The 12,318-nt window shown below is 32.3% G+C and overlaps 2 protein-coding genes across 6 annotated transcripts in view; one reads left to right on the forward strand and one right to left on the reverse strand.

Annotated features, from left to right (window-relative positions):
* Positions 1-349: 349 nt before the first annotated feature.
* On the forward strand, positions 350-3,479 carry LOC105211840 (kelch-like protein 26). 2 transcript variants are annotated; one of them, XM_011183496.3, is made up of 4 exons: positions 350-747; positions 810-1,525; positions 1,599-2,451; positions 2,529-3,479. In XM_011183496.3, exons 2-4 carry the CDS (start codon positions 1,307-1,309, stop codon positions 3,395-3,397), a joined length of 1,941 nt encoding a protein of 646 aa, XP_011181798.2. In that variant the 5' UTR covers positions 350-747; positions 810-1,306; the 3' UTR covers positions 3,398-3,479. The 2 variants fall into 2 exon arrangements, with proteins under 2 accessions (XP_011181798.2, XP_011181799.2); XM_011183497.3 differs by having other exon boundaries at positions 350-717.
* A 1,028-nt stretch (positions 3,480-4,507) lies between these two features.
* LOC105211841 (kinesin-associated protein 3) overlaps positions 4,508-12,318 on the reverse strand; it is a 43,139-nt gene continuing 35,328 nt past the window's right edge. For 2 of the 4 annotated variants that reach the window (XM_011183498.3, XM_011183501.3), the window contains one exon: positions 4,508-7,665. In XM_011183498.3, coding sequence (XP_011181800.2) covers positions 7,515-7,665 — 151 coding nt within the window. In that variant the 3' untranslated portion in view covers positions 4,508-7,514. Of the gene's footprint in view, positions 7,666-10,187; positions 10,302-12,318 lie in introns of all 4 variants that reach the window. The other 2 variants (XM_011183499.3, XR_003752272.2) reach the window with 2 other exon arrangements.

A 12,318-nucleotide genomic window follows, 5' to 3' on the forward strand; every position in this document is an offset into this window, starting at 1 on the left:
CTTACAAACGCAAATAGATATCAAAGTTACAAATGTTGTAAGTCAAGTGCTGTTCAAGATAAATTATTCATATTAATTGTTGTATTGCAGTATTCTAGTTAACTCCTTCAGTGAAAGTGCTTAATGGCTTAAAATTGCAAAATGCTTATTATTTATTGCATATGAGTTTCGTTACTTTACTAACTTCTTGAAAATAAAATGACAAATAATAATTAAAATCAATGCACAAAACTTTTTTAAACTCTTTCGGTTATACAATTCAATTTTTATAAGAATTCGAGTGATGAGTGATCCCTGTGATTTCACACCTGACATTTTGCAATTTCGACAAAATTTCGGCCTCAAACGTCATTACGATTTTTTTATCCAATTAAATATATTATATGTTCTCTGATATTGTCTATTATTTGTCAATTTCATTTCCTTATCTTATACACGTTCGCGGAAAAATATTTCCACTTTTGTATAAAAAGTTGCAGCCGTTTCCTAATTTATTAAATTTCTCGTTAATACATTTCAATTAGCCGAACTACAAAGTAAAATAAATTGATTTGTGGAAAATGTGATGTATTCTTATTGGAAAAGATAGTTGTCTGATATTTAAGTTGTGCATTGTTTGTGTATTTCAATTAAAATCTACACATCGCGAATATTACATCAATTATTCTTAAAACGGACTAAAATCTGCTGGGCTAGTGAAAAAGAAATCACACTAAAGTATGTGGCTTGTACTAGAAATGCAAAAATGTATGTCGCTATGGTTTCGAATTTGTAACAAAAATTAAATAAATCACATTTATCATTTCCAGTTGAATTTGACTAAAAATAGAGGAAGCGCTTCATATAACGTACGCACGCTGGTGTTTATATATATGTAGATGTGTGTTTACGGTGGGTTCCCCAACCTTGATAATTGTTAACAGCATAATAATACAAGCATCGATAAGTATTTATTAATGCAAATTAAGAGGAACGAGAGGAACTGTAGACTACTTTTTTGCTAGCCTAAGAGATAAGAGGTTTTATTGCTGGTGGAGATAACAAGAAAATCGCAACGAATAAGCGGAAGTGTTCATAGCAAAATAGTAATTGCTGTCAATGACATCACAAGTAGCACACCATCAAACCTAAATACGGTAGTGTCAATATAGTGAACTACTTTCACATACAATACAAGCCAGAGTCTATTCTTATTGCAACAGTTCAACATACAACGCATGTGTACTAATTAAATAAGTTGGAAAGAAGCGTCGACCTAGTAACATCTTGAATGATTTAAAGTCTTTTAATTGTACTCGCAATAAGGATGGCCGGTGGCGCTGCTTCCATAACGCAGGGTAGCTCCGACAACCGTGCTAACCCAACATGCACAGTTTGTTCATCACCCACATATTCTCGTAATGGAAATAATGATAATTTTATGCAAATTATACATTCCGAAGCGTTGATGAAGGGCCTTAATGCGTTACGTTGTGCGGAAAAATTATTCGATGTTACACTGATTGTGGAAGGACGCATATTTAAGGTGAGATCTTGTGCTGCTAATATAGGTTTTGTAAAGAAGTATGTTTTTTATAAAAAAGATTCTATTTATTCAGGCTCATCGCGTTGTATTGGCCGCGTGCAGTGATTACTTTTGTGCCATGTTCACCGATGCCATGCGGGAAGCTCACCAATCCGAAATAAAATTGAATGGCATAAACGCGCATGGTATGGAGCTGCTGCTGGAGTATGCCTACACATCAAAATTGGAATTAGATCGTAATAATGTGCAAGACGTGTTATCTGTGTCGACGCATGTGCAGATGAAAGCAGCCATTGATGCCTGTTCACATTTCCTTGAGTCACAAATTGATTTGGACAATTGTGTCGCAATCGCTGCTTTGGCGGACTTGTATTCACTAGACCCACTCAAAAAGAAAGCCTATCGCTACATGTGTTCACGACTCGATGAGTTTGCACAAACCCCAGATTTATTAAGTCTCACATTGGAACAGTTTGAACATGTACTCGCTTGCAATTACCCGGTGGATTGCTCAGAACAAAGAGTGCTCGAGATTGTACTCGAATATTGTTTAGAATCTGATCTGAAGCCAGAGCTCACACGACGTCTCTTCGGTAAGGTACAATTTCAACAAATCGGCGTTTGTGCGCTGAATGCCATTAAGTCTAAATGGCATGCAGAAACTGAACCGAATACGATTTCCTCGTCGTACTATCGCATATTGAAAGATGAAATGATTAAGCAAGAAATGTTGAAGTTGCGCTTATCCGATGCTTATGCAGATGATTTACTCTCCGCGGAGGTCTTAACGAATACACGTGGCATGGAGTTGGCCTTGGTAAAGATTGGGGGCTTCGAAACAAATGGGCTAACAAATCGTATTAGCTGTTATCTGCCATCCAAAGGCAAATGGGAGAGTCTCACCGTTATACCACACATCGAACAATGTAAGGACATTAGTAAAGTGCTTTGTAGAACCAATTAACTTAATATTTTTTTTTATAATTTTTGTTTTTTATTTTAGGTAATTACGGCACAGCAGTGTTGGGCAATGATTTGTATGTGGTAGGCGGCTCATATGATGTCTGCCTCAAGGAGTACATACATCCCTTTGGCTTTCGCTACTGTCCCGCCAAGAATAAATGGAAAAGTATTGCGCCCATACAAGCCGACCGCTGTCGTTTCTCCCTAAATGCTATGGGTAGTCACTACCTGTATGCGGTGGGTGGTGTTTGTGAGCTAAACGAGAATGATGGCGGCGCCGAACTATGGGCACACGATATGACGGTTTCCAATTGTGAACGTTACGATGCCAATACTGATCGCTGGGAGTATTTGCCCGCGTTGTCGGAGAATCGCAGTCAGCATGCGGGCGTTGTTCTGGGCGATCAGTTGTATATATCGGGTGGTATCGATCGGCACATTGTATTGGCCTCACTTTGGCGATTCGACACAAAATCCAACCAATGGCATAAGCTCTGCCCGATGCCAACACCGCGCGCCGACCATGTGCTCATCGTGTTCGATGGTCGCATTTATGCCTTTGGCGGTTGGTATGAGGATCCAGTGACTGAAATGCGCGTATTGGCTGATGCTGTCGATGTGTACGATGTGACAACTGATCAATGGATTACCGAATCGCGCAATCCAATGCCTAAGTATTATACAGGCGTAGCTGCGGTCAAACGAAAGGTATACTTTATTGGCGGTTTGCTCTCTACGGCTACCATTAATCGTGCCACATCCGCGGTGCAATGCTACGACTTGGACACAAAGCAATGGGCCTTCAGTTCGGAGTGGGAGTACCCAAAGGAGGTGTGGGAGAGCACATGTGCGGCCTTTTATGTGCCACGCGAACGCGATAATGTCAAGTACTATTGGGATGATGTGTGAGAAAGCGAAAATCGTATTTGATTCGAGAGTAGTGTAGTAGTCAAGGAATAAAGCTAAGTTATTTAAAATCCATTGAAAAAAAGAAATCGAATGCACTGAAATTGAAATATTTTTAAATCTAAAAATTTTGCACGTTTTGTATAAAAATTAGCTCATGAAATATTTATTTTTTTTATACAAGCGAAATTATAACAGTGAATTGACGTTTTAAAATCGACGAATTTGAATTGAAAATGAATTAAATGTGGCGAAATAATAAATAAATAGTACTATCGTACATACATGTATATATATTTAAAAAAATAACTCACGAATTCTAAGTGCAATTTGTTCGAAGAGCAAACATCGAAAAAACAATGAATCTCAAAATTGCATACAAGTAAAAAATGAATATAAAGGAAATTAAATATTTTTGCGCATTTTGTTTCGAATTTTAATAAAAAAAAAATTGCAGCTTGCGAAACATTTTATTTTCATACTGCCTTTAGTTTTTAACCTCATTTATTATCTAGTATTTAATGTATGCGTATATTTTTCGTCTTGTTATATGAAAGAAATAATAACGGCATATTACTAATACAGTTATGTAAGTGATTAATATTGTATTTTATAATTGTTATTAACACTTTGTCACTTTTATATTTTTATAATGCTGGCAGAGCCAATATGAAATAGTTAAAAATTGCATTATTTATATAAGCTTATAACATGCATAGATGTGTGTGTATGTATATTTATATGTATGAATATTTATATACGCACATAATTGAATACGTAAATAAAATTCTGCAAAAAAACAAATTACATGAAATATCACAACAGGCTTTTAAATTGCAATTAATGCGTGTGGTAGTGAAAAAAGGATTATTTTCATACATGAATAATTGGCTAAAAAATTTATATATGAATTATAATAAAAAGCATGCTAGTTAATATTTATACGAAACAATAAAAACAAATTGAAAATTTTAATGAAATTTATAATTATTTTCTGACCGTATAACAGTCTGTTATCCCATTTGTTCGCTTTGTTTGAAGACTGTAGACCCCTCCCAAAACCAAATTAAAACTCATAATTCAATATATTTTTTTTAAATATACAGATGCAGCATTTTATTTATGTTGTTGTAGGTATGGTTCTATGCAGTACCCGTTTATAATTTTGGTAGTTGCTCTAATTTCAAATGTCAGCTTTAAATACAGTAACTGTGACTTTGCACATTTTCTTTCGAATTTACCACAATTTACCAATTTATACACATATTTTCTGCTGATACAGTGTCTTTTTCAGTTTTCACCCCTATTCAAATATTTTTGAGTTTACACTAGTGTGCCAACTGGTAGACTACTAACTACAAGACGGAACTGACGCTTGTATTTATATGCATTAAAGTAGTCACAATATTTTACAACATTTTAGAGAGTTTTGTTTTTTTTATATTTTATATATTTTTCTCAATTCAATATAGTCAATACAATTTATTTTTATATTTTATAAGCTACACATGAAAAAGCTTTTTTGTTATTGTTTTGTTTAATTTTTTATACAATTTTGTACGCAGTTAATTTGCTTAAAAGATTTACAGATTAATGTATGTATATGTGTATAAGCCGAAAGCGTTGAAAGAATTATTAAAAAAAAAAATCATAAATAATATTCTCAGTACATATGTATTTGGCTGTGTTGGAAATGTGAGCTTATTGGCTGTATGAAATAATTCATTAGCAGTTAGTTGCTTAAAATATGGCATTTTTAACAATAAAGGCTTTTAACATAACAAAAAAAAAAAAAAATTAAAAACATAAAAAAATATTTAAGATTAAAATTAAAAATATTTTTAAAATAATATAAACTGTAATAAAATATATATTTTTTATGCTGTATATAAAAATATCAAAATATTTAAAATATGAACACTTTAAAGAGAGCTTGACTTAGAAAAATAAACCGTTAAATTAGAAAAAAAAAATCGCGCAATGAAATTTACTATTTTTTTAAGAAATGCTACACTTTTGCATACAAGTGTGTTGCTCTCTATTCGTTACTTAATAATTTTTTTTTATTATAGAAATTATTTGCTTGCTGTGTTTTTGTTCATTCTTATAGGCCAGTTATGTTCAGGTTTTTCGTTCGAAAAATTTTTTTCGTTAACGCCATGAATTGATTGTTACATTTTTATGCCATTTAAATTTCAAAGAATTTTTGTTTTTATTTTTAAAAATTTTATATTTTTCAACATCGAAATGGTCGTTTTCGAAAGCAAATAAAATTTTAGACATCGAAAAAGTAATCGTTAATTACTCTCGATTTCGAAAAAAAAATTTGAATCAATATTCAAGTATCGAAAAAGTAATCATTAATTTCTTTCGATTTCGAAAATAATTTCGAATCAATATTCAAGTATCGAAAAAGTAATCATTAATTTCTTTCGATTTCGAAAAAATTTCGAATCAATATTCAAGTATCGAAAAGGTAATCATTAATTTCTTTCGATTTCGAAAAAAAATTCGAATCAATATTCAAGTATCGAAAAAGGAATCATTAATTTCTTTCGATTTCGAAAATAATTTCGAATCAATATTCAAGTTTCGAAATCTTCTTTCGATTGCGAAAAGTTTTGTTCGAATTGAAATTCAAAACTATAAGACAATGCCTGTAACTTTCAACAAATATTTTAGGTTTTTCTTTAACAAATATTTATATATTTACGCTTGTTCAACAAATTAGAAACAAATAAACAAATTGAAAAATAGAAAAAAAGCTCGCATTACTTAAAAAATATATTTTTTTTAAACTTCACAGTGAAAAATAATAATTATTCGAAAGAATTTTTTTTTTATATTTTTAGGAAAATACCGTTATTTGCATTTCTAATAACTGTATCTTTCTAAAAATATAAAAAATAATTTTTAAAAATAAATTTTGCAGCATTTATTGATTCTTATAAACAAATAACAGTTGTAAAAAAATTAGCACAAAATAACGGTACAACTAAATCATTTTTATTTTTTTGAAAATAATATTTTTTAAATTATTGAAAATATCGTTTTTTTTTTAATTTATTATTATTAAAATAGCCTTAATAACTCTCGTGAACAATAATCTGTTTACAGTTATGTTGTAGACAAATTAAATACATATCACATTCAGAAACTCTACAATACACAAACAGTTTAAAGTTCTTAAAATTGCCTTTTGGTTTAAAATTCGGCTAAAAAAATTCATTAACAATTCATACACATACAATTACAAATACAAATACAAATAACTGTAAAAATATATGTAAAACTAAAATTAAAAACATAAACAGTTAACTTAAACATTTAAGAGGACTAGCTTCGTTGAATTGCAATGAAAATTTGTCTTATATGCTTTCATTAACCGTTATTCAAGGTTGCTTTTGAGCGGTTTTTTGGGATTTCAATTCTTTGTTTGTTTGGCTGTTTCGTACATTTACTTCGTATTTCGCTACATAAATATAATATTAAATATTTCGCGTAAGTTTATAGAATTAAATTAAAATTAAACTACATAAAATAACTAGTGTGCGTGCGGAATATAGTTTTTCTTAAGACGACATTCTCTCTTCGATGCAATCTACATCATTTTAAGCATTAGCAAGCCAATCGATTTTTCTTTACAGTTATAAGTTATAGCAAGCGTGTCTGTATGAGGCTTCAATAAAATACAATTTCAATTAAATATTATTGCACTAATTAAAATTGCTGGTTCACAACAGCTTTTTCCTTCATTTTCCACTACAAATGACAACTGCTTGTATGCATATAGTCGAGAGTCGATTTTGTTCTTCAAGGGTTAAACATACGGTTTGTATGTAAATGCAGCTTATATATATAAATAAACACACGCATGCATATACATATATGTATGCATGTGGGTGTGTGTGTAGTTTTATTTCGTTCTAAATAGGTTGGTAGGTCGTGACACGATCCTTGCTACGATTTGGACAGCCACAGACAACACATGTATACACGAATCTACAGATTATTATTAGCCAAAATACATATGTATACATATATGTATGTAATTGCTAATAGCATATGAAATGTTTGCCTTTACATTTGTTGTTGTTGTTGTTGTGCATTGTGTTGCATTTTAGGCCATCAACAACTCCTCGTGCAGTCCCTCAACATCCAGCGATTTGTTCGATTTAAACATATAGTTGCTATCGCCTTGACTGGATGTTTGCGATTTCGAACTCGAAGTCATATTGAAGAGATCATCGAGGTCCTCACTGCGCCGGTAGCTGTCGGGCGATAAATATAAATGTACAGTTAGCTAAAGTAAGCAAGATAATAAGTAGAAATATAAAAGCTTTTTTTGTGATTTAGCAAATTGTTATACATAAAATAGATAGATATGTTGGGTAATGATTAGCGTACTTTCGAATTAGCTACGCTTCGGTTCTATAAGATATGAATGCATACATTTATGTGTGAGTGAACTTCCAGCAAAAAAACAAAATTATATTCGCTTAAACGATGCAATCAATCAACAGTCAATTTGATTAATCATAAATTATACTCAATGCATAAATTCGTATGGGTCGCATTACGAAGGTAATCTATAGTTCTCAAATAGGAAATATACGGAACCATAGGATAAATTACCGTGTGAAGCGATGTAACTCTACCTCTCTCGTTAACTTAAACTCCTATTTATTCAGATATTACATCAACTTATACGAGGTGTGTTAAAAAAAGAATGGGATTTTTATACCCTGAACAGGGTATATTAATTTTGTCACGAAGTTTGTAACACCCAGAAGGAAGCGCAATAATCAGTATGTTGAACTGAATCGATTTAGCCATGTCCGTCTGTCTGTATATATACGAACTATTCCTTCAGTTTTTAAGATATCGTTTTGAAATTTTGCAGATGTTATTTTCTCTTCAAGAAGCTGCTCATTTGTCGGAACTGCCGATATCGGACCACTATATCATATTGCTGCCATACAAACTGAACGATCGGAAACAATGGCTTGTATGGAAAACTTCCGCATTTTACTACATATCTTCACGAAATTTGGTGTGAGTTATTGTTCATAGAAATAATTTAATCTCCGAAAAAATTGTTCAGATCGGTTCACTATAGCATATAGCTACCACACAAACCGAACAATCGGAATCAATGGCTTGTATGGAAAATTTTCGGATTTGACGTGGTATCTTCACGAAATTTGACATGGATTACTGCTTAAAGTAATAATATAATCTCCGAAGAAATTGTCCAGATCGGTTAACTATATAACCTTAATGTTTCTAGCAAACAAGCCAGCTAAAAAGCATTAGTTAAATGTTTGAAATGCACCTGTGAAGGGTATATTAGCTTCGGTACAGCCGAAGTTAACGTTTTTTCTTGTTTTCTTTCTCTCAAACTCGATTTTTGGTATACCGTCTGGCTCTTTCAACGATTTCTCGTATGTTTGTAAAACGACAGCCCCGTAAGGTTCTCTAGACACAGGAAAAAATCACATGGCGTCTGGTGTCTGGCGAATATGGAGGCGGGGGCTTCGTTAGAGTATTGTTTCTGTCCAAGAATTTACGAATAATATTGTGAATAAAAATTGTGTTGTACTTCAAGGGCATGTAAATCAACATAATAACAAATAAAAAAATTTGACAATTGGACTTTTGGACAATTTAAAATTCCCGCTATTTTTTGAACACACCTCTTACTCATGTTCTGCCTAGTATTTTTGTTACCAATAGCAAAATAAAAGCAACCACTTTTTAACTTGGCCAATGTTGGTAAGAAAGCATTGAAACATAAAATAACAAATTAAACCCAGTATTATTGTTTAGTTAGGATATCTAAGTCATATAATCAAATACCATTCTGGAAATAAACAAAAAAATAATATATTAAAATAAAAGAAAAATTATAGGATTCGAACAGGTCTTTATAAAAAGAAAAATAATTTTTGTCTATTAAAAGAAAATATTAATTAATGATAGGTCACTAAGGACCAAGAATCTAGTACGATAACTTCAAGAACAATTATTGCTTTTAAATACTAATATATGTTCGCCATCATTTGTAATCAAGACTCTAAACTTTTGAGGACCTTGAAAGCTAGATTGATTGTATGATTAGATAGGTATCTTAAATGAATCACGATCTCCTACTATAAAAAAATAGAAATTGTTTTATAGTTGAGAATCAAATCACTTTCGACATTCACAAGCCAAAAACTTTTGGGAGATGAATACAAGGGCATAAAAATCATTATTTCGGCGTTGAAAAGGTGAAATGTCCAAGACCCATATAAATAATTTGTAGCGAACTGGAAGAAATAGTGTACTAGGAAAGTGCTAATGAGTGGTGAAAAGTGTACACACGTCTGCAGTGACTTTGGAAGGAAAAGTGTGAAAGTTTAACGCACACGGGGGACATTAACAGTTCTGGAATTGAAAACTTGTAAATAATTGACGCGACAAAAGACAAACATATTATGGATTAAGTGCTACATACATACATACATTGAAGAACCTGTATATTCTTATACATATACATATACAATGTGTAGATCGAATAGACAATTTGGAACAAGACGTATATTTGCATGATTTCGAAACATAAATAAAGACATGTCACATCCTTTATGGCCAATTTGTATGTGAAATGGAGTAACGATAAGTATGTACGTATGCATTTTGAGAGTCACTTTACCATAACAAATTTGTGTTACTGTAATATGAATTGCACGGGACAGTAAAGATTTAGCAGACATAGTTAGTAGTAGTTAATATTAAAATCGATAGAAACCTTTATCAGTGAGTAATTTTCTGAAGTTTGTGTTTTAAGAATTTTTTGTTTAAACGAAAGTACATTGACGGCCATTGTTTTTGTCGCAAAGTGTGTGATTTGGCATGTGTCCACCTGAAAAGCCAGAGAACCGGTAATATTTACAATTTCATGCTAATAATAAATGCCAAAATTTCCTATTTTTTATGGAAACACTTCTTGTTACTTGTATACCCAATACATAAATGCATAGAGGTATTATTCCCAAAAGTTGAAAAAATTTAAAAGTTCATGATTCCTTATAAGATACATACATACATATGTATCTATGGCGATTAGAGGATAGATTAACTGAAGAAAAATGATTTTGAAATGTGCCGAAAAGTACATAATAAACCTAGTTTATGACTAAAGCGTCCATCCATTAGCTGTATTAACAGCTTATACAAATAAAAGTATTGGGGAGTAAATAAACGAATAATCTAGTATACATAATACATAAAATATAATGTCAATCGGTTATACCACGGTTAGTATAGATATATTCTCGTGCATTGATTTCCATTGGCGAATCGAAGCCGGTCCATTATTAACTATATCAGCTTGTTGGACTCTAAGCATTTCAATAATAATTCCGTGAACCTATCGTTAAAAGTATTCGGTAAATTACCGTTTTTATGCATTGGGTATAAGCGTTCGGTTTCGTCCGAACAGCGGTTTATATTCCCATTTTTATTAGTAAATTATTGAATGACAAGTAAGGAAAGGCTAAGTTCGGGTGCAACCGAACATTTTATACTCTCGCAATTTATTGCTATATTTTTATTAAGAAAACACACAATTTGACCCTTATATTCGGCATAAATATATTTCACATATTAACCGATTAATCGTATTTTTGAAAATCCTATAATTAGGTATTCTCATATATTCATATATAAGGGAAGTTATGACCCGATTTTAACCTTTTCTGGTACAGAGACACACTATTAGAAGAAAAATATTTCCTCTGAATTAAATTAAGATACCTGAGAGTTTTACCGAAATTTTCGGTGAAAAGTTACCTTGGGGCACTGAGTTCTTCATATTCGATATCCGGGGCATTGAAAAGTTATAGTCCGATTTCGATAATTTTTTCACAAGTGATGCCACAGATCATATATAGTATTTGTGTAATGTTTTATTTCGCTATCTTCATTGGTTCCTTATGTATATATTATAAAATGAAGGAATAAGATGGAATTCAAAAATGAGTTATATGGGAAGTTGTCGTGGTTGTGAACCGATTTCATCCATTTTCCACACGTGTCGTCAGGGTGTCAAGAAAATATTATATCCCGAATTTCATTGAAATCTGTCGAATACTTCCTGAGATGTTGTTTTTGACCCATATGTGGGCCACGCCCATTTTCCATTTCGTAAAAAAATCTGAGTGCAGCTTCTATCTGCCATTTCTTATGTGAAATTATAAAAATTTAGTGTTTCTGACGTTTTTCGTTAGTGAGTTAACTCACTTTTAGTAATTTTCAACATAACCTTTGTATGGGAGGTGGGCGTGGTTATTATCCGATTTCAACTATTTTCATGGTGTGTGGTGGGGTACATAGGAGAACTGACTGCAGAAAGTTTGGTTTATATAGCTTTATTGGTTGGCGAGATACATACAAATAACCGATTTGGGGGCGGGGCCACGCCCACTTCCCCAAAAAATTACATCCAAATATGCCCCTTCCTAGTGCGACCCTTTATTTCAAATTTTACTTTTATAACTTTATTTATGGCTTAGTTTTGACACTTTATAGGTTTTTGGTTTACGCCATTTTGTGGGCGTTGCAATGGTCCGATTTTGCCCATTTTCGAAAGCCATTTCAGGGTGCCAAGGAATACGTGTTCCAAGTTTCGTTAAGATATCTCAATTTTTACTCAAGTTATCCGTTGCACGGACAGACGGACGGAGGGACGGACAGACAGACTTTCGGATTTTGACTCGTCTCGTCACCCTGATCATTTTGATATATATAACCATATATCTAACTCGTTTAGTTTTATGACTTACAAACAACCGTTATGTGAACAAAACTATAATACTCTCTAAGCAACTTTTGTTGCGAGAGTATAAAAAGAATTGTAAATCGATGAAGTTGGGGTTTCA

The sequence above is a fragment of the Zeugodacus cucurbitae genome, chromosome 5, assembly GCF_028554725.1.
Source record: "Zeugodacus cucurbitae isolate PBARC_wt_2022May chromosome 5, idZeuCucr1.2, whole genome shotgun sequence".
NCBI lineage: Eukaryota > Metazoa > Arthropoda > Insecta > Diptera > Tephritidae > Zeugodacus > Zeugodacus cucurbitae.